This window comes from Falco punctatus (genome assembly GCF_963210335.1).
Source record: "Falco punctatus genome assembly, chromosome: 9".
Classification (NCBI taxonomy): domain Eukaryota; kingdom Metazoa; phylum Chordata; class Aves; order Falconiformes; family Falconidae; genus Falco; species Falco punctatus.
Genome location: NC_137589.1, coordinates 30965142 through 30991509, shown reverse-complemented (window position 1 = coordinate 30991509; position 26368 = coordinate 30965142). Strand labels below are relative to the sequence as shown.

Below are 26368 nucleotides of genomic sequence, written 5' to 3'. Positions count from 1 at the left end.
TGTGTTCTTTTTGCTGCTCCAGATAAAGTGGATGATCCTGCGTGTGATATTCAGATTTCAAGAATGCTGGAGCTTCCCTGTCTCTATAGAGAAGTTTATGATAAACCTTTCCAAGGCCCCAAGGAGGGACAGAGGTAAATGCAGTATCCAGACTGGTTTTGGGGCAAAGTGTGGGATTTTATTACTGTTTATTTGTTATTGTAATAACTATGGAGAGAGAGAGAGAGAGAATTGGCCCCAACTGTGATATAGCATACAGTAGCAGGCCTGCTTTTCTCCCAGATAATTGATGATCCATACAGATGAGATACCTATCCATAATATGAGAAAAGTAATATAATGCTGAACCAAAGTGAGAACTAGTGTGCACCAGACCTCTTGCATCTAGTAAAAAATGCTGGAGTTTTGACCAAGATTCGTGGGTGAGGTCAACAGATCAGATGGAGGAGTATATTTCTTGTCTTTTGACATGTTTTATGTATCCTTGTAGTGGCCTGGAGGGTCAGAATTTCTCAATCAATATGCTGCATGAGAAAGTGAAAGGCTTTCTATTAGAAAACAGAATTCAGACCTTTTACCAACAGGAATTGGAAACAATTGATACTCTGGTGTCACTGGCTGATGTGCATCTGCCCAGCTGCAGCTGTCAGGAGGTGAGTGAATGGAACTATTTCAGGTTTTTAGTAGGGGGAACTAATATGAGGGGTTTTGAGCGTAAACAACCACATAAGAGACTGATGCCTTCAGAGGATTCAAATACTACAAGTGCTTTAGCTTTATGCATTAATTATTTACAGAGCTTGAGGAAACCTTGTCACTTGAGAGATATCAAACTGGACTGAAGAAAACTATATGAGAAAATTCTCTTGTTAAGGGTAATCTTGTATTAAGGCCAAGTGACCTTACAGTCTGAAACAGGCACTAACTTTCCTAGTTCCATAAATAGTGGCAGTATCAGAAAAGATCCCTTTAAGGTGCTTGAGCTGTTTGGGACAGATGTTTGAGATCCTGAATTTGATCAGGAGAAGGGACCACAATGTCTTTGTTTTGATTTTCATTTGAAGCTTAATATATTAATAGAGATGTAGCTTTCAAAAGGAGGTTTTCTTGAGTGGATGAGCAGTGCTCCTTGATATGTGTTTCTTTTGTTGAAAATCCCTAGTTGTGAAAGGCCATGATTGGAAGGATCAAAAGGTGGGATTTCATTGAAATCAGTTCACATGCAGTTCCGTGTAACTAAACTGTTTAAGAAAATTTCCAGTGAGATAGTATGCTCCTGATCAACTGCAGAATGGGAAATAGAACAAAAACCATTTTGTAAAATGGCTTTATATTACTCTGTGTTATTTGGATAAATTACAAACCAGATTCTTGACTGGTGTGAAGTGGTAAATTTCTGCAAAAGTAAGATGGGTAAGGCTTTTACCATGTGACCAATGGCAACTGAAATATACACTAATCTTGTGACTCATTTGTTTACTTTTTGGTTTTCTGTTGAGAAATAAATCCATGGCAGTCATATTCACTGCCTGATTCAGATATGCACTGTAAAGTTAAATGCTATGTTGTTTTAATATCTGATGTCTAAATCTAAAAAAAAATCACCAACAAAAAACAAAACCCAAAACAAAAAAAACCACAAAAACCAGTCCCCTTGTAGATGAGGTCATATAATAATGTAGCTCTGTTCTTGTCGGCTCCATTGAACTGCTGCTGATAGCTGCTTCTTGATAGCTGTTTCTTTTAGTTTTGTTAAAAGCATTTTTGTTGTTTGCCTTAAAGCAAGCATAGATATAAGCAATAACAGGAGCTACTCTCATTTTTGACAGAGAAGTTTGATACTAGAATATCCAACATAGGACAGGGTATTTTTTCTAAACTAGCTGGAACAGTATTAAAAGTTCCCAAACACTTTACATTAAAGGAAGTAGTGGCCATTGTGACTAATATGGGAAACTTCCATCTTTGAAGTTTTGACATTTATAGAAAGATCATGATAAATAACTTGCAAAGACATTTAAAGTAGGGACTGGTACAGAACAAACTTAGAAAGGCATGAAAGAAAACCCAACCAAAAAAACCAAACCAACAAAAACAACGTAGCATCAGTGTTGTTAGCAGTCATGAGGAGCTATCGTAATAATTAATAGTTACTCCTGACCCTGATGCAAGGATGTGAGTATATGGCCCAGGAATTTGGGCACACAGATACTTATTTAGAAGTTGCAGTTCTCCCTGCTGCCCTTTGGTATTAATTCCTTGCAAAGAGGCTTATATATTTTTGCATAAGAAAGAACCTGCGGATGTCAAGTGACCGGAATGCCTTAAGAGGAGTGCCAAGTAATGCTCTGGAAATGCATTTTGTTGTTCCTTTGCTCTGTTTCTTGAAGGTGTCGCTTCTCATAATTGGCAAAGGGTCAAGTACCCAGTTTGATCCACAAAAATCAGTGTAACAGATCTGGTCTCTGTCCCTCTTCCTTTCTTTTCCCCTCTGTAGTCTTCCGTGTCGCATTGCTCTCAAACCAAAAGGATAAAGGGTGCTGCTAAAGTGGAATGGTGTTATTTCATGCCTATTTGGCAAGACAGGAGCTAGATGAGTAGACCAAGCGAATTAGGCCACAGCACAATATACACATTTGATCACTTCTTGCACTTTTCCTGGATGTGGAAGGATGAATTATTTGGATGTGTAACTATTTCTTTTTTTACCCTGATTCCAATGTTCTAGAGCACAGTTGCTGTTAAACTCTTTGCTTGCCTCTCTTCCTTTCCCTGTGATCCTAGGAGATGTGGTGCACCCCCTTCATCTCTTTCCCAAGTTTTAAAATACTTGCACAGTATTCATCATAGTGGGAGGGTATCTCCCCATGGGATATTTTCTCCAGGGAGGTGGTGAGCTGCTATGGACTCACTGGCAGTGGAGCAGAGCAGGGGGTGAAGACGGAAGTAGCTGGGAAAGCTTGAGGTAGGCAGCATCTGTCTGTTCCTTTGCAGCATTACTGTACCTGAGCCTGTCCACATCCCATACGTGTCCTACCCATACCTAGTTCCAGTCCTAATGACTCCCCAGCAGTGCAGTCTTCTGGTTCTGCAGAATAAATTTCCCTCTAGCAGATGCACCTGGTAGAACTCAAATCGTGTCTTCTGCTCAGACATGTGGTAGGGAACGTTTAAATTTAATAGTCTACAGAAGATGGATAAGAGAATTGGAGAGCTTGGGTGAGAGAATTGGAAGGGTTGGTGTTTTTAAAATTAATTCAAAAATAACAAAACTGTTATGATTTGTAAAACCACTGGAACTTTATTTCACATAACTGTTGCCCTCTCTATCCTTAAGCTGTAGCCTTTTCCTTACCCCTTAAACAAATTACTTTTGAGACTGGAGGGATGGGTACAAGGAAGACTGCAAGCAGAAAACCTAAAAAGTCATCTTGTGCTCATAGAACCTAAAGAGTGTACTTGCTGGACTTAGGCAATTATATTTGGCAAACAGACAAGCCTTTGGTTCCTTTTTTTTTTTTTTTTTTTAAAGAAAACTACATGTGAACTTGATCCGTCCAGTTTCTCAGCTGGATTAAATACGACTTGCAATCAGCCAATTTTGATTAACCATTTTTATGTACTTCCTCCATGCATAAGGTATAGTGTGTGCTATTTTACTAATACCATTCCAGTTTGTTTATGTCACTAGCTTGGACACATAATTTGGGTTGTGCTTTCCAGACTCTGCTGTTAGTACTTCTCTTGATTTGAATATTATCTCAAGGTCAGCAATGACAAATAGTTAAAGCAGGGAGTTTTACAGCATTGTTCATACTTACTGTATATACCCTGCACATTGTTCTGTAGGTATAACGTAATGCATTATACTTTCTTGATGCTGTGTGCTTGACTTCCTGCCTCTTGAGGAAGCTTCACTGCTACTTTAAATATGTATATTGCAAGGCTTATTATAGGACTGACATGTCCAGAGTCACTATTACTAAAATTGTCACCTGTCTAAGCCAAGGATTAAACATTGCATGAGAAATTGCAAAGGGCAATTTTATAAGTAGAATCACGTGTGTGGTTATACCAGGAAACTTTAACACCATCAGGGTGTGTTGTGATTTATAATGAGCCAGAGGTTACATACTTTCAGTGTTTTGAACAGACTAATTCCTGTACCACTTCATTCTTTGACCTATTATTGATTGTACAGAGAGTTTGTCTTGCTTTAAAGATCTGAGAATAACTGCTTGCATAGCACCAGCCCACTAAGCTGTGTGAGACCCATCAGGTGGAATATATTGATCAGAACACCGACTTCATTCTGGAGACATGGATTCTTCTGTTGGCTTTGCTGCAGAGTCCTTGGCTGGTCTTGGGAGTGAGGGCAGTGATGATCAAATTGTCATTTAATAGCTGCTTCTCTCTGGGCGGGGCAGGGGGGAATGTGTTTTGCAAAAGCAACAAATAGTTTTTGGATGCTCCTGTGTTTGGATGTACAGCTTCATTTATTTGAAAAGGACCTGATTTGGGGGGGAGTGCTGCTGTCAGCACTCCAGGGAACCTGGAATTGTACGCCCTGAAACTAACACATGCCGAAGGGGGCACTTTGCAAAATGAGGTGTGAACATTGTGAGAGATAAATTCAAAATCCAAATTCAAATCTTGCTGGTGCTTTAAATCAGCAGTTAAACTACTTAATATCCACATTGCTCAGATGAAAAAGCTTTGTAAAACTAAAGTGGTGGCTAATAAGCCTGTGACTCAGGCGGGACTATGTTAACAGCTACAATACATCTTTATAACTGTTGAAATGCAAGCATTTTTTCATCTGCTTCTGAAATAAATGCAGGGATGTGAAATCATGTAGGATTTCCTGGTCCTAGATTTCTTCTCTCTCTGTGTAACACCATGTAATCTCCTGTAGATTTCTGCTCAGTAGACTAAATCAGTCTTAGGTGTACATCAGCTCTGAACGGGGATCCCAGTCCAGAGGAAATGAGGGCCTGGTTTGGCATAAAAGAAAATTATAAGGTATTGGGAAAAAGTACTCGGAGGGGTGGAGAGGAGGAAGCACATTCTAGAGCACACTAGGAAAGAAACCCAAATTTTCCTGTCACTTCAGGATAACATTAAAGCCCTTGAAGAGGGCAGGAGCCCTCATTTGTTCTTCAGGAACAGTCCTTCCGCCGTGGAGCCCTTTCCCTTGGACTCTGCGGCACGTGTGAGAGGGTGCTGATATGTAGCAGCTGCTTGCTTATTTTCTCGCTCCCAAGCCTGCCTCTCTGCCTTTGCTCTGTCGGTGCCTTGACTTGCATTCATAGTGATGCTGTTTCAGTATCCATCCAGGCTGAGCTCTGTGTCAGTTCACACAGAGTCTGTTTTTAATTATCTCTCTTTTCTGACAGGATCTCAGTGTTAAGCCAAACTGAATAATTATCATGCTTCTTTGGAGATATTTTTAACTTTTTTTTTTCTCCTCAAATGTTTGCTTTCACATTAAAAATTGATCAGAGTCTTGAGGTGGTTGCTTTCCTAGCAGTTTCTTAGAGTCTTGAGGATTTGTTACTGCATTTGAGTGAGAGGCAGAGTCTCTTCATTCTACAGCTATGAGAATGTACTTTTCCATGAGAAAATATTCACTCTTCACCTAACCCTGCCTGCTACGTTGTATGTTTGTTTTTACAGTTCATCAGAAGAGGCACTATGAAGAGAAATACGATAGTGGTATTAACGCTGTGGCTGGACTGGTGTCTAGATGTATGGTCAAGTGTGTAATTAGAAGCAGTGTCTGTTGTTACCCAGACTGGTATAGCTGTGGTGGACAGGGAGAAAGGCAAAGGTTTGGGCACTGAGATCCTTCAGTCTGGAACAAAAGGAGAAAACCGAACTGAGAATAATAGTCATTGTTCTATGTTAAGTATCTTGAACTATTAGGCACTTTCTTTTGAGATACTTCGCTGTTGTGGGACAGAGAAAGAGATGTGATTATGGCCTATTGAAATATTGAGGATTAGCTAGAGGAATGGGATGGAGAAACTTGTCATGGAGAAACTAACGTGCCTATTGGATCTCCAGATCATTTCCAGTTAGGCATATTAGCTTCTAGGCTCAGAAGCAGTTGGAGTTTCACTTGAGACTTGCAAATGGATTGAATGTCTGTTTTGTGAAAAGCTATTCTTCCATTGCTAATGTGGTGTCTGTTTCACACATTCATGTGAATTCATTCTAGTGCGTGGTGGTTGCCTGTTTCACTTCCAAGGCTTCTGAGCACATCTGGTGAGTGAAGTAGGATATGTGAAGTCTGATACTTCTGTTTAGAATGGGGTGGGAGTATTTATGGTGATAGCTGAAGAAATGGCTTGGCAAATCTTGCTTTGGTTGCTCTGGTGTGGTTCCAGTTATCACATGTTGGTTTGTGGGAAGCAGTTTAGCTCTGCTCTCAAAGAAAACCACAGGGAGCACAGTGTGCTCCCAACAGATGAGATAAAAACAGCTAGGGAATTGAAGCAGTCTGTGTAGATAAACATGAGGTTGATGAACATAGTAGGACAGATGGAGATGGAGAAGAGTAAGTCATGCTCTTACTCTTATCTACTGATACTTTATCCTCTCCACAACCGATTCCTTATTTCCTTCCACTTCCCTAGCTGTCATTCCACTGTCTTAGCTCTGCTTTACTTCCAAACAAACCCTGCTTTTCCCTGATTTTTTTTTTTCCCCTCCCCTTCCTTCCTTCCTTCCTTCCTACTCTGTTAGACGTGTCCCAAACACAGAACTCTGTTCTAAATAGCCTCCTCAGTTATGGACTTCCACACGCTTTGTTCTCCTTCCACAAGAGACTAGTTTCCCACCTGCCCTCAAAACTGAAACCTTTATTTCCCTGTCTTGTATACCTGTCTTAATTTCTTGCATGCTCTTTATCCTTTCATTTCATTAGGCTGTGGAGAAACTCATGGAGAGCATGACCAGAATGTGTGTAAAAATTTGGAAATGAAGAGGACAAGGAACAAATACTGGTTTTGCCAGTTTCTCCCTTTCCCTTGGACACTTCCTCAATTTAAAATCAGGAGATGGGAACCCAGTCCCCAGCACTTGGATTCCTCCTGAATATCACCTTAAAAAGCACTGATCTCCCCATCTTCCTACTCTTATTACCAGGAAAACTCTAAATATGAGCAAAGCTTGATTAGCTGAATGGTCAAATTCTCTGTGAGCATCACAAGCCTTTTGCGAAAGAGATTCCTCAGTATGTGCCCTTAAGAGATTCCAATTCCTTTAGAATAGCACAAGTTTCTGGTGTGTGTTTTTTAAAGCTCAGGGACGTTGGTTAGTTCATACATAAGAGATATGATTTGAGAATTACTAAATGAAGAAAAATGTGTAACAAAATCACCTAAAGTCCTCTTGCTGTTGAAAGCATCTGAAACTTTCGCTGGTAACTTTAGTTGAGCTGAGATTTCTCACTGTCTGCTTCATTCCTTTCTTTCCATCCAGGTGAAGTCAGAAAGTAACTCCAGTTCCAAAAGGATTCACAGTGCTTTTGAGGAAGCAATAAGGATGCTACAAGAAAAAGGGGTGGTCTTCCAGAAACCTAGTAGCTCCAAGGACTTATACTATGTAAGGAATTGAGCTGTGGTTGCAAATGAGTTCAGGGGTATGACTTTCATAGTTAGTAGCAATGTTTCAGAAATATTTCAGAAAGAAAAGGTGGGCATCCAAGTGCTGTCTATTTATTCAAAGATCTTACCTGCAGCTTACTTTACTGTGCTTCTACTTCTGTATCACACACTGAGTTTTGTAACTCAGCACCAGTCTGAAGCATTGCTGCTGTTCCAGGTGCAGTCTGTGTTCACTGGGTTGCCAAACTGTACCCTGACACAGCTGAGCAGACTGAAGCCTGGGATAGTTCTCTTTATCAAAATGGGTTGAAACTTGGTGTTCTATCAACTTGGTCACCTTCCTTTAGGTTAAATTCTGTTATATTGTGTTCTTCACCTAACTTATGGGTGCTGCTTAGGAAGATTCAATGTTCATTATTAGTCTCAGAGGCAGTATATAATGCAGCCTGTAGTTATGACAGTCTTGGTTTAGAATACTTCATGACCTTGGATTGTTTTTCGGCCATGCCATCTACTGTGAAATAGACTGCTATAAATTGCCTGTTTCTTCTGTTTTCTCCAGGTGACTGACTATGATAAGGAGCTGCTTAAAGTGACCCTTGATGTGATTAAAGAAGACTGTCGAAAACCCAGGCGTAAGTAGCAGTGTGATCAGGGCTCTGATGAGCTAGTGCTGATATACTGATGACAATATCTCCTCCTGCTGCTGGATTAGATCTGCTTCTTGTACTTACCCTTGAACTTGGAGCTAGATTGCTGGTGTAGCTAATCAGTATAGCTAAAAGCAGGAGTGCGAGAGCAGCTTCCTGTGAGCACGGAGAAAGAGCAGGCATGCCCAGCAGGAAGCAAAGCGCTCATATCTGAAATAAGCAGCTATTATCTTAGATCTGTATCTTTTAAGAATACTTAGATTTTGGGAGGAACCAAACGTAATGAAGTTAGGTCAGCACCTAGCAGTTGTTGCTTTGCACTCTGAATAAGTAGTCAATCTTGCTAGTTCAGTGTCTAGAGGGCAGGTGAAACAAAAGTGACCATACAGAAAGGTGAAATCCATGCCTTCACTAAGTTAACAATAAAACTTAAGCCAGTAGGATAGTCTCTGTAGATCTTAAGCTCAGGTAGAGCTCAGATGGTTATTCTTTGCAGGTAGGGATTTCAGTCTAACAAAACCCACTTATTTTCAGATAATGTACCTCGTGTAGCTTCTGAGTTATCCCTGTCCCTCAAGCCTATTGTATCTTACTGTCATAGTGATAGCTTGTGCTTGATTTGAATGTCTGCTAATTACACAGGTATATTGCTACAGAGTTCCTTTGAATTCATTGGGCAGAATATGACAGCAGGGATCATCACTTGCTGCTGGAGTGCAGCTGTTTGTGGGGTAGAATGCACTTTAATACAGAATAAATGACTGACTAGGACATAAAGCATATAAACTTAAATTGCTGATATCCTTATACTATTGTAACTATAATAGTGCTTTGTAGGACCTGGTACATGATGGTTATCCTGCAGTGAAAAAGGCTAAGTGAAGTACTATTATTTTTGAGTTTTCAACTTGCTACCTTGAGCAGTGGTACAATTATAGACAGGGTTTGTAGGTGGTAGTAAAAGTCCTGTATCTTTGGAGGATGGAGGGATTAGGCTTTACTGGGTATGCAGGTGAAGATGTGCTCATTTGCCTGAGGCTGTTTCAGTGCAACAGTTACCATATCACATTGTTTTGTTGTCTTTTATCCAATTAACAAATACAAACATCTTTTCTACCAGAGTGAGATCATCCCCCTGCCCATTTAATACATCGACTAATTCTCCTGGGAACCTGTTCTTTAGTGGTTGGGGTTTTTTTACAATTGTGCCACTATAAAGGCCAGAACCTGTATACAGTTGACACAGAGCAGTGAGCAACTGGCTGTGTTTAACTGGTGTTTATCTCCCCTTTTGTGCATTATCACAGTGGTGAAGTACTCTCAGTGCTCCATGAGACATTGGGAGATTCTTTCTCCCAGTCAGGAGGAGTCAACAGCAGAGAGAAACTTGTAGATCAGTCACAGAGAAGACTTTGAAGAGTTCCGAGTCCTCAAAGCCATGTTTTCCATACTGGGCAAGTTAGAAGTAGCAACTGTTTTTACATAGCCTCTTGTTCTCCTTGAAGCTTTCCACTTACTTACTTTCCTGTTGTAAAGAGGACAATTTCCAGGTCAGTGTCTCTTTGCTAGTTTTCAGAAGGACCGTTTCAATGTCCTGGTCACTGGTAATAGAAGATTTTGGGGAAGGAAAGCCAAGAAGCTTCAATCAAACCCAGCAGGTTACTGCAGATATTTAATTGTCGCGGACTGATGCCAGGGTGCAGAGCTCAATGTAACTGTCGGCCCCCCTCTGCTGGCGGGACGGCAGTCCTAGCCACCCGCTGCGCTGTTGACTATTGAGCAGGCTGGTAGAAAATGGGAACGTGGTAACACCTCAAGGGCTTCTTGCTTGTTTGTTGCAAGAAATTCCTACCCATTTTCCTTCAAGAGTATTATTAATCTTCTGTGACAGGAAGACTGATTTATGATAAATCAAACTCTTCTCTCCAATGACTGACTTCTCTGCCAGTTTTCAAGGCAATGCCTCACCCCATTGCTTTAGTTGTGACACGTTCTCAGGCCCAACCCAGCTGCATTGTACAAATAAAAAAATTCTCAGCAGGTCTAGTCAGAGCTCCACAAACCCTGATACATAATATGCCTACATGACAATTCTAGTCCTTGGCTCTAATTGTAATTCCAAACAGCCTGATCTTAAATGCCCTCATGTGAGGCCACTGTGGGTCTATCCAGAGGCTTAAGGCAGCCAGAAAGGGATGACAGCACATTTTGACTCCAGACTGAACTGCAAAATCCTAAACTTAGTCCAGATTTGTTTGTTGGGTTTTTTTTGTTTGACAAATTTGCTGTGGTTTTAGGCTTAGATAAGGCTAATAGAACAGAACCACTCAAAGCCAAATTTAATGTCATAATGGACCCTGTGTGAGATGTCCACAGTGGGAAAATGATAGTTGTTCTACAGCTCTATCCTCTCTGATAGTGGTAGTCAGGCAAGACAGTTAAGCACAGCTTGGCTTACCTCAGCTGGTAGACAAAAGCTGGAACCCACTACGTCAATGAAAGAGGGACAGCATCACTTCACTGCAAGGAATATATTCCTTTCAAAGTTGGGCCATAGACTAGGACTATTTCTGGGTTGCTTAATGATTGTACACATCTGCGGCTACCCCAAAATGCCATTTTCTACTAGCATCTAGGAGGAAAGTACTGTTGCATAACACTTGAGTCACTAATCTAATTCATCAAGACTTAAGCTAAGTTACTGTAGAACAGGGATAGGCACTTTGACCTTTTAATGCCAAACTTATGACAAATACAAAATGCAGCTACCACTTCATAACAATCACTATGACCAGGTAGAGGCGTTGTTCTGTTCTCTGCACGTATCTGTCCTAGGGTAGCAAAGGCATTTTTGGCTACCAGCCACAAAGGCTTTTTGTCATGCTGGATCATTGACTTGTGAAATATCTTTGCCTCATTCGCAGCCTAATAGGAATTAGGCTGAACTGTTTATTTACCAGTATTCAGCATTGCCTCCTGTCTACCAGTGACTTTTGCAGCAGCCTCTAAGGCAGTTCTAGGGCTCAGCTGATTGTAGAGACTGGCAAAAATAAAAACAAAGGTGGCAACAACAACAACAAAATACAGGGACCTCTCTGGCCCATGGCAATTTCTCAGTACCCTTGTCAAACTTACCTTACATCACATGAGCTGAGGGCTGAGGAGGTAGAAAGTCCTTGGTGCTGTTGTCTTATTTATGCTAATTTTCCATTGTTAGCCATGGAGAAGAAATAAGTCTTTCGTGGAGTTCAGCACCTGGGGAGACTGGGAGCCAGCAGCACTGATGATTAGTGGGTTTACAGGGTCTGTTGGAGGAAATGTTGACTGGGACAGCTGAACTTCACATGATGGTTCCACCAGGCACACAGTAGCTATGAGCAGTACTGCAGCCATTAAGGAGCCTTGTCTCTGGCTTGCCCTCCAGGAAACGCGATTATTTTTACATTTCTGTTGTACATTTTTGGGGTTCATTCCTCTTAAAAGGAGATAAAATTTGATACTGAAGTTCTGTGACTTTCTACTCCCGTGATTGTCTGAGTAGCCTGAAGGGTGGGGGTGGGATTGCTGGGTGAATGGAAGTTGTACTGTAGCAGATTTTCCACAAGATGACAGCATTGGGCAAGCGGTTACAGGCCCTGGTCGCGGACCTTCTGCTAGACGTTTTGCCAGTTGGGTATAAGCGAAAGGATTTTCCTTTGTTTTGGTTTCTTCTGCAGCTGCAGAAAGTGGTTGTCTTGCATAGGTGGACAGTGGAGGTACCCTTAAGTTATTAACCTCCTCATCAGGTTGTACTGAATAAGCCCTGTATATTTTGAGTTTCAAAAACTCAACCTCGGTAGTAGTGTTAAAGCTCTGACACTTTCCCAAAAAGTCAGTGGGAAGAATTGATAATTGAAGAACTGTAGGCACAAACTGGATCTCTTCCCTCCCAATACATGCATCTTTGCTTTAGTGCCTAGGGCATTCTTTCTCTTTGACAGCTGTGGGGTTTTTTCATGTCTAATCTGGATTATAATATTTAAAAAGAGGCAGTTAGACTGAAGTCTTTCCTCCACGCCTGGCTGCATTTTCCTTTTTTTTTCTGCAGATGCTGAAAAAGGTTGCCATTTCCTTCATGTCCTGAGTTGTGTTCGGCAGAGCTACAACCCCTTTCTGGCTGAAGTGGTGATACACCGTGTCTTGGAACTACTGGAGAGTAACAGTGATGTTGTCAGCACTATGGAAGGTTATTATACGGCATTTTAAAGAGAGAAGATAAAATGCATTCATTATTATCCATTCAGGTTAAAGGAGGGAAAAAGGAGCAGTTGAGTGACCCTGAAAAGCTACTACCTGGTACGGTCTACGTGTGGGAGGGAAAAAGAGCATTCTAATTCTCCAAATACTGCTTTTTGTCCAGCTCCAGAGAAGGTGTTCAAATACTTGTTTTAATATTCTTGCTGACTTCCTCACTATTTCTAGTGAAAATTTATCAAACTGATTCTGGACATCCTAATACAGCAAGGGAGCTAGGAAAGAAAGTGGGCTCTTTCCCTTCAGTAAGATGGGACATGGCCATCCTCACATTTACATCCAGTGAGCCCTAAAGAAAAGTCACTGCTAAAGAGTGCTTTTTACAGTAGTGGTCATGTCAAGACTCATTCTTCTGGATTAAAAGACTGATCTTGTGATCTTTTCATATGGTAATAGCTGTGGATCTTTCTTTTTGTGTATACTTTATAATAGCTAGAAAAAGGACATGCAAGCAAACAATCAAAAGGTTTGCCTGTCTTTCCTAGCAGTGTTGGTGTACCCATGTCTGTAAATATGTATTCCTGGATGTGCATAGATTTTCCACTACTAATGCAGTCCTCAACTTTCTCTGGAAAGTAATGTTCAGGAACGGGGTGCTGCATCCCTTCCCCATCCTGCAACCTTGCCCACTGCTTGTCAAGCATGTCTGGATTCCCTTGGCTACCATGTGCACTACTGATGCATGTTGTTGTGGATTCTGTTTAGACCAGAATTCTCAAAATCAGCCACCATTTTGCTGTTTATTTTTAAATTGCTTCCTATATCACAAATGGTAAACCATAGATCAGATGCTTTGGAAAAGAAAATACAAAAGACAGCAAAACCCATTGTAATCTCCATGGTCCCTGTTGCCTTTTGTGTTACTTCTTGTTCCTTGTTACTTCTGCAGAAAAATACTATTCATATCTGTGCTTGCAGGGGAACACAAGACACTGATGAAATAACATTGGCCTAAAAGTTACCATGCAAGGCGTTTGATCTGAAATAATCACAACTCTGCTACGCGCCACAGTTCAAAGCCCAGAGCTGTTCAGTATTTATCCTTAGAGAGGGCTTGCTGCTGTAGGGGCTTGTCTGCTTAATTAATGGTGTGGAGGAGAGACCTTTAACTTGAAAAGAGTAGAAAGGATTGAATGTGTCCTTCTTTCTTTCTGTCTACCTTCCCTGTTACAGTTGAAATAGCAGACTACCAAGGAGATGTAGTGGTAAAGCCCTATAAGGATTGACATAGCAGGGAAAAATAAACCATATGCATGAGGAAAGCCAGTGAGTAGCCCCATGTGTGCCAGGTCTCTGGTTTGTTGATATATTATATGCCTCATTCCAAGCCCTGGCTGCAGTGAGATATAGGCTAAGAGAAAGGCATGACAAAATATTTGGCATTTGAATTCAGAGGCCTGTGGAAAACTCTGGCCTTAAAGAGATCATTTTCCATTATGGACGAATGTACTATATATGAATCATTCTTTTGCTGTAAGTTACCTCTTGCTGCAGGGCTCAGTAGTTGATTTCTCTGCAGGCTGTCCTACTCCTAGTGTTGCTGCTCTGTTTTCAGTGGGTGTCTTCTAGTCAGATCTTAATATGGACCTGAACAGGTGCTGAAAGGATGTACCTGTGCAGAAGGAAATAAAAAAGGATTAAGAAAGAATTGTAGGGTTGTTTGGTTGTTTTTGTTTTTTTGAGGGGTGGGGGTGTCCTCTTTCCTCCATGAATGCCTTTGGAAATCAGGGAAAGTCCAGATTCTGACTGAAGTGGTATTGAGGAGAATTGCAACTTTAATTTATACCTACAAAAAGGTCTGGTTTGCCACAGGGGAAATTTGCTTTTCAGATTTTTCAGAGCGCTGGCACAGGCTGCCCAGAGAGATTGTGGAGTCTCCTTCTCTGGAGATACTCAAAACCCGCCTGGACACGACTCAGTGCAGCCTGCTGTAGCTGAACCTGCTTTAGCAGGGGGTTGGACTAGATGATCTCCAGAGGTCTCTTCCAACCCTGACCATGTTGTGCTGTGATTCCTGCTCTGATTACTAACCAGTTTGAAGTGATGCTTAAAAACAAGGCTATCTATGGAAGAAGTAGTTTGGAATATTGATTGCTGAATTCATACTCGCTTCAGGTGTTAACCTTACGTTTTGATTATGGACAAGTCACCTACTTGGCATGAGTTTGAGGATATTTTAAAGGAAAGTATGTGGTGTCTTGGACCATACGGAAGAGCACGACATCTAATTTAAGAGACTGGTTCAGCCCTTTTCTTGAAATGTTCTGTATTAGCAGAAGCTGACTTTGCTGAGAAAGGGTTAAAAGAACACTACTAGCCCAGTAGAAAAGGTGATCTCTTGTAGAAGACAGACCCTGTTCTTCTGAGGGTGTCAGCCAAATGTGTGGGCTGGATGACTTTTGGGAGGAGCTCTGCTCAGCTAAATGTTGGAGAAAAAGATAGTCTGGGGATAATGTTGCTCTTCAGGGTCTCTTTAAAATAAATTCATACAGGATTACAATATCTTTAAAATAAATCCAAAACAGGATTACCTCTTTCTCCTTTGAAGCTTGTGTAGTCATAAATTCTAATGGGTTCTGTTGCCTCCAACTTTGATGCTGCACTTTCCGTGTTTTAGATATGTTCCTGTGTGTAAAGCCTGCTTAAAACCCCTGCCCACCTATTTTCTGTGGTCGGAGGTTGATGCAGACACAAAATGTCTACCCTCTCTGTCCTGCCCCTGTTGCAGTTTAAAAGCACTGATAGCTGTGAAACCTCAGAGGGGATACTTTCTCACTCTGTAACTACATGAAAGGAGGTTGTAGCGAGATGGGTGTTGGTCTCTTCGCCCAAGTTATAAGTGATCGGATAAAAGGAAATGGATTCAAGTTGTGCCAAGGGAGGTTTAAATTGGGTATTAGGAAAAATTTATTCACTGAAAGGGTTGTCAAGTATTGGAACAGGCTGCCCAGGGAAGTGGTTGAGTCGCTATCCTAGAGGTATTAAAAGACATGTAGATTCGGTGCTTAGGGATGTGGTTTAGTGGTGGAGTTGGCAGTGTTAGGTTAATGGTGGGACTTGATGATCTTAAGGGTCTTTTCCAACCTAAATGTTGGAAAAATTCCATGAGGTGAAACTTGTCTTAGGAGAGACAGATAACTCTGGAAAGAACCTCAAGTTGGTCATTAATGGCAATGCTGAACTCTTGTGATGGAGGGTGTGTTCTGTTGGAGATTGCTCCCCAAGAACAAGCAAACATTTTTTTTCTCACTTGAGTTAACTCAGGGAAGTAATATGAATGAACACAAGAGTGCCTACAGTTTTTACAAGAGTGGAAGGTTAAGGTAATATTAATTGAGGAGCCTAGATTTAAGTTACACAGATTCTAATTAACTGTACAGAATAGTTGTGTCTTAAGCTTACATGCTTTATTTTTTCTGCGGTAGCCCATCCAACACAGACTAACACTTACTCTGGTTGAGTGCATTCCCTCTCTTGTACCTACAGGGAATACCATATGCATATTCCCTGCACAGAAGTACCCCAGCTAGCTGTGGGAGCACAGAGCTCACTGTAGGTTGATTTACTCATTTACTCAGTATCTCTACAGTATGCTTCTGTGACAGCAGTCTAGACATACCCATATTGGTATAAGTCACCTTTATTTAAGTCTTAACTACACACACTAGGGCTTTTACTGCTAATAAACTGTCTCTCTGTTTAAAGATCATATCCTTAACCAAGAGAGTCATATCATGCACACTGTTAAAATTCTTAGACCACACCTATGAAATATTGTGCGGAGCATTCAGTGAAAGTGCGCTTTCTTGTTTTGTTTAATTTGAAAACTCGTTAGGCAACACAATTATTACTGCTTTATTAAAGGACTTTGAAGGTGGCACTTTAATGTAAAGCTGACGAGTGAGAATTCATGTTGTAGGCCTGCCTCATGGCCAGTTCTGGTTTCCATAGAAACAGTTATGGCAGTGAAAGGCAGGTAAGTAAAATGGAGTTTTTAAAAGCAGTCAGTGTTTTTATGTTACCTTAAAAAGGTATGTTTCCATAGAAATGCAGCACCTGAGAACAAAAATTGCCAAAGAATCTTAATATTGTATTCTAGCAAAATTTAAGGTGATTGCTTTTCTGGTGAGGAAACAAAGGAACTCTACCATTTGCTTAGGTGAGGGAGGAGATGAGGTTGATTTATGCTTCAGTTTCCCTCTTCTGTAAATTGGGGGTAATACAGCTCCCTGTGCGGGGCATAAGCCTGAATTTTTCTTAATGTTGGTCATTAAAAGCTCTTTAGATCTGCTGATTTGAGCTGTTGGAAAAGAACTCCGTGGCTGTGTGGGAGAGGGTGAATGGGCAGATGCTGGAGTGGGACTTTGTTCTAATCCAAACCCCGCTTCTGCCAATAGCTTTAGCTTTCTGTGCCTCTCTTTCCATGCATATTGCTTTGCCTGTCTTGTCTTTTTGCTCTCCAGGTCCTATAAAGCAGTGACGGTCTCCCTGTTTTTATTTGTATTGAATATTTTTCCTGGAATCTTGTTCCCTCTTATGACTTCTTAGATGGCTTCTTAAAAATAGAAATCCAGATAAATGAATTCTGAGTGTTCTTGTTCTCAGATCTTTGGCTTGTAAATTTGTACCCAAGAGAGTATGTATTTTACATAAGCTACCTTGGAAATTAAGCTTTTGTTTCCAAGTAATAAATGAAAAATGTAAAGATTGGCTACATGACTGAAAGCTGTTAATTTTGTGGATCTGTGCATACTTGTGTATTCCAGTGATGAATGTCATAAATAGGAGTTGCTAATTTATTATTCAGAATGAAAATTCATCAGTGAGTAGCCAGTGAGGCATGGAGCCACATGGAGAATTATGAGGAAAAAGTACTGAAAATCTGCTTGTCAAAGAAATGCAGTTTGGCTTACTTTGGGAGTAAACCGATCCTGTGGGGAAAAGCTGTGCCTAGCAAAGATTTGTATCTTTTTACTTACCTCTGAATGGGAAGGGAGCAAGTTTAGATCCCATGGGCAACCTGAATTTTGAAACTTCCTGTCAGTGTGACACTACTTTCTTTATTGTAACCTTTCAGCGTAGCCCCCAGCCCTCCTGCCCCAATGCTACAGGCTAGCAAACAAACAAAAGTTCAGCCTCAAAGATAAAAAAATAGTTATAATAATTGGTTACCATCCTCCAGGTGCCCCAGCATTACAGAAACATTTTTGTGGATGTTTTGCTGGCAGCAGGGAAATGCTGAGCCGGGCAGCTTGGGTTTCATTCCCAGCAATATGCCCTGTCAAGCACAGAGGCTTTCATCTATTTCTGTTCTCCATTCTCTCTTTTGTCATTTCTCAAGCCCTTCGTTTCATTCACAGTCTCATGATTCATCTCTGCACCATGGATCCTGGTCAAACCTCCTTCCTCTCTACTTTGTTCCCGTTTTCTTTCCTAACTCAAATACCCTGTCAGCATCTGGCAGTTGGAAGTTCCAGTATAATCCCCTTGCCTAACTGACCTGGCACTGTTCGCAGCTCGTTCTGATTCTGACAGGCTGTGCTTTGCTCCTTGTCTAGGCACCAGAAGAGGCAGGTATCATCCACCTCACTCGACCTTTCTTCCCCATGTAATTTGCAGCAGGAAAGAGCTGCAGTTTCAGGAAAACAACACTTTTTTCCCCCACCCTCCCAAAGACCCGATAGCACCCTGGAAGACTCTGGTAGTGGCTTTCTTGCAGATTTCAAAGTACAGAAGAAATATAATAAAAAAATAAAACACTTCTGTCTTGCCCAAACCTGAGGAAGCACAAGTCAATGCCACTGCCAGAAGCCATCCTGTCTCTTCTTGCCACTTTCATATCCTTGGAGATTTCATTGCCGACATGATCTGTGAAACTGATATGGACTTTAAGTTTGTGTGTCTTCCAGTTAGTGTGTCTCTTTTAGCCTATTTTTTCCAAGAAACTGTGATTATACTCTGTGTCTGGGTGTTTTTCAACTTCTGTCCCACCACCCCAAGTGACTTTGTAATCTGTTGGCTAGCTAAGAGGGCTGAAGGGCCCTGAACTGTTATGGTCTTGCACATTTTTAGAAAATGGATGCACTGATAGAAGAGGGAAGCCCAAATTAGTGCTTCTATTAAGGGGCAGGAAGAAACTCAGTCATACAACACTGGAGGAACCACACATGAGACAGTCCCAAGGAACCTGCTTTTGTAACTTCAGTAACTTCAGCTGCCACGAGAAGTACTTGTTCTGCAGCACTCACCAGAAATGGACTGTTTTTCCTGAAGCTGATCATAGAGATCACCCCAAGGCAGACATTGGTGATGGGAAACTGCAAATCAAACCGTTAAAATCTAGTGAAGTTACAGCATCTACGTCAGGGTACAAAGTTGAGCAACTGATTTTTAGGGATGCCACCAGCCCATTCCCACTAATAGCTTTTAAATGTGCGATGGAGGCTATACTAATCTAGCCACAGTAGTTTACAAGTTGAAACCAGCCCAGATTAACAAGATTGCCTGAGCATAACATAACCAGGAATTTTCTAGTGAAAGAAATAACCTAAAGGAATGATTTTCAGCCAGTGTTGAACCACTGAACAGTGCGGTGCCAATTAACCTGGCACAACATGTTGTACAGCTCTTGTTTCAGCTTGCTTTTTCTTATTGATTGGAAGAATGAATGCTCCTTCCCTACCAGCTAGAACTGGAGCCCTCTGCCACCTTAGCTGTCAATGAACAAGCTGTGAATCTACAAGAACGTAAAGGCCGAAATATCTGCTCATCTTGCCTGAGAACTGGACGAGTGGCTGCAGCTAAGCCACTGCTTCCTTAGAAGATTTAGGCTGAGATACCTAGTTCTTTGTTCTTTTTAATTTCCCCAGGTTAGAAGTAAAGCAGACAGACAGGAAAGATGTCCTGCCTCTGCTGTGATCAAGGTAAGATAAATCGCAAGCATGTGTCACTGTGTAACAGCCAATGTGATTAAATGAAGCTTGTGCCAAGTCTGTTGTTGACCGCAAAAGTTTATGGCTCCTCCTAGGAGTGAAGACCTTATCCAAATATTACAGTGATATTTGGAAACAGGAGGGATGAATCGGTTCCCTCAAATGTTTTCCCCAACAATAGTCATGCAAGCCCTGCAGGCCTACCTGATTCTAACATCTGCTTTTCTTGGCCGGGTGCACAGGTGGTAGGGAAACGAAAAAGGTGCTTGAAGCTGGGTTTTTCTCCTGTTGCCAAAATTTAAGTCATTGACATTGAAAGTGTAGGAATTGTCCTTGTGTTCTTGTAAAAGTAGTCTTTACTGTAATGTCCACAAAAAAACCCCAGAGCTGTAACAAGCCAGCTGGTGTTTTGAAACGACTGCCTACACTGCTGACTAATACTCTCTCATTGTTTTCTTCCCTCACCTTGTCTTCCCCCCCCATCCCCCCCAGTAAAATCTCTTGAACTTAATTCCTGGTCCAAAGTAGTTAGTCTCTCTCTTTGTCCTTCTGTGAGTACAGTGATCCAGGACAAACTTAACAGGAGCAGACTGATACAGAGAGGAGGTTTTTTTGGAACTCTGAACGCAGGAGAATACAGAGGAAGCTGAGGGAGGAGGATTTAGCACAAAGATGTTTGAAATTAGTCCCATTGAAAAAGGCTAAAGAAATAATTGCCTAATGATGCTTTAGACATCTGTTTCAGAACATGCAGCAGGTGTTGCATGTAATAAAAGCAAGGACTTGTACTATTTTATTTTCTGCAATTAGAAAGCAGGGGAGGAAATGAGGGCAGGAAAAAATGGAGTAAGAGAACATTTACTATAAACAGTTGGACAAATTTATATGGAGCACAGTAATATTTATATGCTCTTCCTCTGCCTTTGTTATATTGTCCTTTAACAGTGCCTCTGTTCTGCAGAGTATTTTGTCCTCTCTGAAAGACCAATGCCTTGGATGCTCAAAAGTAGATGCTAAAGTAAGAGCTGGCCATCAGAATGCCTTTGAGGATCAAAATGTTTAGGACAATGTAACTGTCACTGATTCAGATGCTGTTACTAACCGATGGAAATGGTCCTGAATGAGAAGCTGCCCTTGTCTCACAGGTGGTCTCTGTGTGTCTCTGTCATTAGACCAGTGGCTGAGAAAGACTCCCATTAGTGAAACAGTCTTTACGGTTGCATCCGTGGTGCTGCACAGCCATAGCTTAACACATACTTGGATCCAAATGAATGCCTGGAATTATGTGGAAGGTGTATATACTGCTCCAAACTGAAAAAAAACCCCAACCAACCAAGCACACCTATACCAAGCCTTGCTAGAGAAATGATAGTTCCATTTTCCACAAGACATTTTCTGGTTTGGGATGATCTCATTCCTTTTTTTAAGCGATAATCATTCTACAGGGCGATTGGTCTTCCAAGTGTCTCCACTGCTGCCCTACAAAGTCTAACCTGGGAATGACTGGTGGAAAAAAAATACTGTTTGTGTCTACCCATGGGATGATGTTGCTGCTGAAGAGGTCCAAAAAGCATCTCTGCTGGGAAAACCAATTTTCTTTTACAGGAACGTAACTTAAAAAAAAAAAAAAATTAGAAGAAATCAATGCTTTCCACTGCTGAGTGGTAGAGGCTGCCTGTTACGTATTTCTCCTTACAGTGTCAAGGTCATGCTTTTATCATCTGTGGTCTAACTGCAGTTCCATGACTAAGTTTTCATAAGATTTTATTGGTATATGTTTATAATTCACAATCATCAGTCAGAGGTTTTCTGGTTTGGATATTGATAGATAAACTCTTCTACTTTTTCTAGGGAATGTGCAGCCAAATACAATTACTGCTTGGTTTCAGAAGGGGTTGAATAAGTAAAAATAGTGAAGAAGGAAATTCAAGTTTTTAAAGGTCTTGGTGGAAATTTTAAACCTGTTAATAAGGAGGACTTGGAGTCCATGTATGTACTTAGACTTAACATGGGAAGAAAATGCGAAGAAAGACTACTTCTTCCTAGAGTGACTTTATTTGCAACACGCCTGCATTTTCACTAATGGATTGCCAAGTTTTTTGCAGAAGATGAGGCAGAAGCTAGTCTCAAAATGTGCTATTTTGAGAACAGTGACTAAATTCATGGATAGCACCTAGGAAGACACCTGGGGAATCCCAGTACAAACCTGCGATCAGTTGGATAAACTTCAGCTGCCGCAAACATAAGCCTGACATATATTACGTAAAGAAAAGTGTGCTTTGGGTTTGCTTTATTTCTTTTAACCACATCAACAGATATCTACAAAGCCTTCGTAACAATGAAAAAGTACAAGGTATATGTGGATGAAAACCAGTCTGCAATTTGCTGCTACTACCCTAAGCAGAGCATGCAGTGCGTATACTGCAGTTCAAAATCCTTCATCCACAACTGGTAAGAGAGGACTGAAAAATAACTGTAGTTGTGAAAGGGTTAAGTGGTAAGATAGCTGCTTCAAGAAAAGGATAATCTATAATTTAAGTCAAGAGGGTGAAGCAGCTCTTTCATAATGTAAGTAAAAGCTGTTATGCTGTTGGGGAAGCATGTACGCTGCTAGCAGGGGGAATTATTATTTTGGTATTTCCATTAGACTAGATTGCACACAGGGGCTGATAAAGCAACGCTGTCTGGTGAGGAGGCTGGGAGGGGAAGGCGCATGCTACTGTGCTGGGGGGCCGCTCTGCTAGGACTGCAGCTGGTTTCTTCAGCTCCCTTCTACCACATTAGCTGGGCCTATTTATCTCCAGAGCGAATTTCATTTGAAGAGCAGTAATCTCTCCAGAAGATGAAATGCAATTGGCTTTTAAAAAATAGGAAAAAAAGGTTGTATTGTGCTTTGTGTTTCAGAGTTTGAGATTTCAATGCCAGACAGGCTCTGCCATTCTTGTTGCTCCTGTCAAAAGACATGTATGTTGAAACCCTGAAGTGGAAGGACTGCATGGAAAGCAGCCTTTTTAAGAAGCGGAGGTTTTTGCAAGTACAGAAGCTGAGATGGGAGTGTAACAAAGGCTCTGTGTTGTGCTGTTGTACATCAGAGCCAAAAAACCCCTAAGGGGCTCATCTCTAGTACCATGTCTAGCAGATTATGCATGCAACTCTAGTTGCCAGTAATGAGTTGTGTGGCTAATCTGTCATGCACAGCACTGCAACGGCTCCCCTTCCCCCAGGGGGCTGAGCTCATGGGGTACTTTGCTTCCCCGAGGTCGCTGAGCACCCTTATAGCCTCTTCTATCTAGTGGGACAGGAAAACATTGTGTTCGACCTGGCTGCCCAACCAGAACATAGAGAAGCAAAAGCAAGAAAGAAAAGTCATCCTTAACAACAACTCCAGCCACAATAGACAGGGCTGTTAGACCATAGTGTGGTTAATATTCAGGAGCGTTTACTTCTCAACACGTGATACGCTGTGAATTAATTAAGAGGCATTAGAATCAGCCCTAATGGAGCACAGAAAAGCCCTGTCCCTTGTTTTATTTTCTCACTGATTTCACGATCCAAGTGTTTTCAATTTACAATTCAAATGCTTATTTACAAAAAATTTGCCAGTGTGACAAAGTCCTCCTGATATATGAAAACTTAAGTCATGTTCCAGCTCTGAGACAGTCACACGTTCTGTCATGCATCAGCTTTTGTTTAATTGGAGCAGAGCTGAGGTTGCTGGGCTGTAGCTGTATTAGATCTGTGAGACTGATGTGTTGGCTTCTTTGGTCAAAAAAAGAAAAAAAATATCTTTGCCCAAATACCCCCCTAGCTAATGAGTAGAAAAAAGCTTTTAAAATAGCTGGTTTACCTCAGCCTTTAAAAGTCTGAATTCCCCCAGGTGTTCCTCAGAATTTTATTGGAAGCATGAGTTCGTAAAGGTGAATTACTAAATCAGCTGTAATATCAATATATGTATTTAAATTGTCATTAATAGCAGTGATTCTCATGTAATGATAGGACTTCAGTAACTGAGACTTTAAGAAAAAAATGTAAATACTAGGAGATTTAGGGTTAAAATCCACAGAGTTATATATTTTCCTAAAAATTTGCAGTGCCTCTGCCTGTGTGTTCCTGGCCGTAGTCAGGGCCGGGGTCTTCTGCACGTGGGGTTCGGTCGTGCAACAAGCCTGCCACGCTCTTCGCTGCGTACTCATTCTTCCTTTCATTCAGTCTCAGCAGCTGGAGCCTGGCTCTCCAGCACAAGGCTGGGAAGTGCTGTCAGCTTCATTTTCCCAGCTGCTGCTTTAGAGAGAAGCAGATTTTCCCAATCCTGCAGCATAGCAAGGGGTTTCAGTTGTTTTTCTGCCAGTCTTGCAATAGTCTGGTGTTGGACTCCCACTAGACTGGGTGTTGTCCATATTTTAAAAGAACAATCCATGCCCCTAGCAACATACATTTTTTCTTATGTAGATGGACAGAAGCAGCAAACAAACCAGGAGAGGAGGAGGAGGTGGTGGTGAGCACAAAGCTATCAAATGATGCAGAAAGAGGAGAGCCAGAGCTATACTGGGGCTGGACAGGCTTTGAAGTTGGTGTAGTGTCACAGTGCTCTCCAAATTAGCCAGCTGTAACAAGGTCTTCTACCATCTCATCCAGCATACTCTTGGTACAGTCCCTCTGCTGCCTTCTCCTCAACTCATACAGGGCACACTCTCTTCTTCTCTTGCTTCTTCCTTGGCTGCTCTCTCTTCACTGGCTCTCAACCACTTAACAGAACCAGCCACAGCTGCACCTTGTCTACATCGGCCAACCCACCACCCCTGAAGCCAGCCCACAGCTGTATATTATCAATGCTAATTAACCCAGCTGCATCTCTCTACAGGGCATGTTGTCTGGGGCAGTGGAGGATCAAGCTGTGTTGAAGAGAGGAAAGGTGACCAGTGGACGGGATGCTGTGGAAGTACGGGGTTGATGCCAAGGGAACACAAACCACAAAGCACTGGTCTCAGGTTTGACTGAAAACAGCAGCTCCATCCTTACAAAAGCAGATGAGAAGATGCCAATTAGTAAAAATGTCAGGAAGGAGGGAGCAGAGTGTTTGGAGAATGATGCGTTTTGTCTCTTTCCCTCAGAATGACATGTTTTGAAAGCTGTTCTAAAACAAACCCTGAGTGTTTTTCAGTGATGGAGGGGGCCCTTTATTCTTTTTTGGTCAGGGTGATAGGAGAAGGGGGTGGAGTGTGTGGTGTATATTGGTAATGGCTCACAGGGAGAGGCATCCAAAACCCAAAAGACTGGCCACGCCGGGCATAATTTTATCAATGGGTTATTTGAATATTTACATTTTCAAGGAAGAATCTTCTTTGTTTGCTCTGCACACCAGGGACTTGGCCAGTCTGTAAACATTAAAGGTTTCTAACGTAATTGCTCTGTTGCCTTGTGCCATGCATGAGCATCAGAGGGGGGAAGAGAATGCTTTGAAGGAGAAAAAACAAGCCTGAAAAGTGACAACAGAGGTGGGCACATCAGCTTTTCCCTGCTGTCACCGTCCCCATCACCAAAAATTGGTTTCATGTATACCTGTGCACATCCTAGGGGGGGGATGCTGGGATTTTAGCATTTTATGTTGACTCGTTAGTTTTGGTAAACAGTGTGTAGTAGTTGAGGAGGGAGAAGGCTGACTCACAGCATCTTTTCCTGACATTATGCAGCAGGTAGTGCTGATGGTGCTGCTCTTGGTTTTCCTTCTGTTTTTAAGCTGCTTGTGGAAACCAGCTGTGGTTTGATGCCAACCGCTTTCAAATGTCAGCCTTCAAGCTCAAGCGTCTGAGGCTCTGAGACTCTGGTGTCTATCTCACGATCGTTGGTTGCAGGCCTAATAACGCTTGTAAGAGTTGCGATTCAGAAACTGTGCCTATAGCAGATACGATGAAATGACATGGAGATTGACCGCTCTCACTGTCAATATGGGGCTTTTTTTGCAAGGAACAGGGACCTTTCTGTGCCCCTGGGCTTGCAGCACTCGGGAAGCTTGCTGGAAAATCCGTATGGACTGTGGCTGGAGAGGCTTCAGAAGAATGAGAGATCTTAGTGACTTCAGTTAATTTGGTGAATAGCTAATGTCATGAAACGAGCCGAGGGCTGGAAGATCACACATAAGTTTCCATTTCTTATGTGACTTTCAAATAATCATATGCAAAGTCATGATGCGTTATTGAGAAAGAAACCCAAACCCAACAAAGAAAAACCTTGGAATTTCTAGGGCAGGCGCTTCTTGGGGTGTGACTGGGAGGATGCTGCTCGTTTATGGATGTGTGCACGTACAAAGGCCAGCTCAGAGAGCCCACCTGAGAGTCCCTGTGACCCCCGGACACGCTGTGCTCCCCGGCCAGGCACTGCCCGAGGGTGGCCGGCCCCGAGCTCCCCTGGAGCCTGCGGCCACACGGCGGGACCCTGCCTGGCCTCGGGGAGGGGGTTTCGGTCGTCTTCTATAGGGCCCCGGGGGCAGCTGCCCCGCCTCGGCCCCGGGCGGCCCCGGGGTCTCCCTGAGGCCGGGACGCGGTGTCTCAGCGGCCCCGGGCCGAGGCCGGGAGGGAGAGGGCGAGGGTCCCCCGGCCTTCCCGCCGCCGCCCCTCGGGGCGCAGGGGTCACGGGCCGGGGGCAGGCCGCGCCCCCCACCACACGGCGGTGGCTCCCCGCCCCCCCAGCCCCCGTCCCGTCCCGCCGGCGCCCCCGGGGCGGGGCCTGCGGCCGGGCCTCGCCCCTCCCGCCGCCGCCGCACTGGCCGCGCAGCCTGAGGCAGCGGCGGGGCGCGGGGCCGGGCCGCCGCCAGGGGGGAGCGGCCGCCGCCGCCGCACGGGGCGGAGCCGGCACCGGGGCATCCTCCCTGCCTGCTCCCGCCCGC

The 26368-nt window shown here is 42.6% G+C and overlaps 1 protein-coding gene across 1 annotated transcript in view; it reads left to right on the top strand.

Moving 5' to 3' along the window:
• Window positions 1-25349, top strand: part of STN1 (STN1 subunit of CST complex) — a 54066-nt gene extending 28717 nt beyond the window's left edge. Inside the window, exons 6-12 of the mRNA XM_080402566.1 lie at window positions 23-134; window positions 491-653; window positions 7486-7608; window positions 8173-8245; window positions 12348-12485; window positions 24347-24473; window positions 25223-25349. Coding sequence (XP_080258692.1) covers window positions 23-134; window positions 491-653; window positions 7486-7608; window positions 8173-8245; window positions 12348-12485; window positions 24347-24473; window positions 25223-25250 — 764 coding nt within the window. The 3' untranslated portion in view covers window positions 25251-25349. The remainder of the gene's footprint in view (window positions 1-22; window positions 135-490; window positions 654-7485; window positions 7609-8172; window positions 8246-12347; window positions 12486-24346; window positions 24474-25222) is intronic.
• Window positions 25350-26368: the final 1019 nt, after the last annotated feature.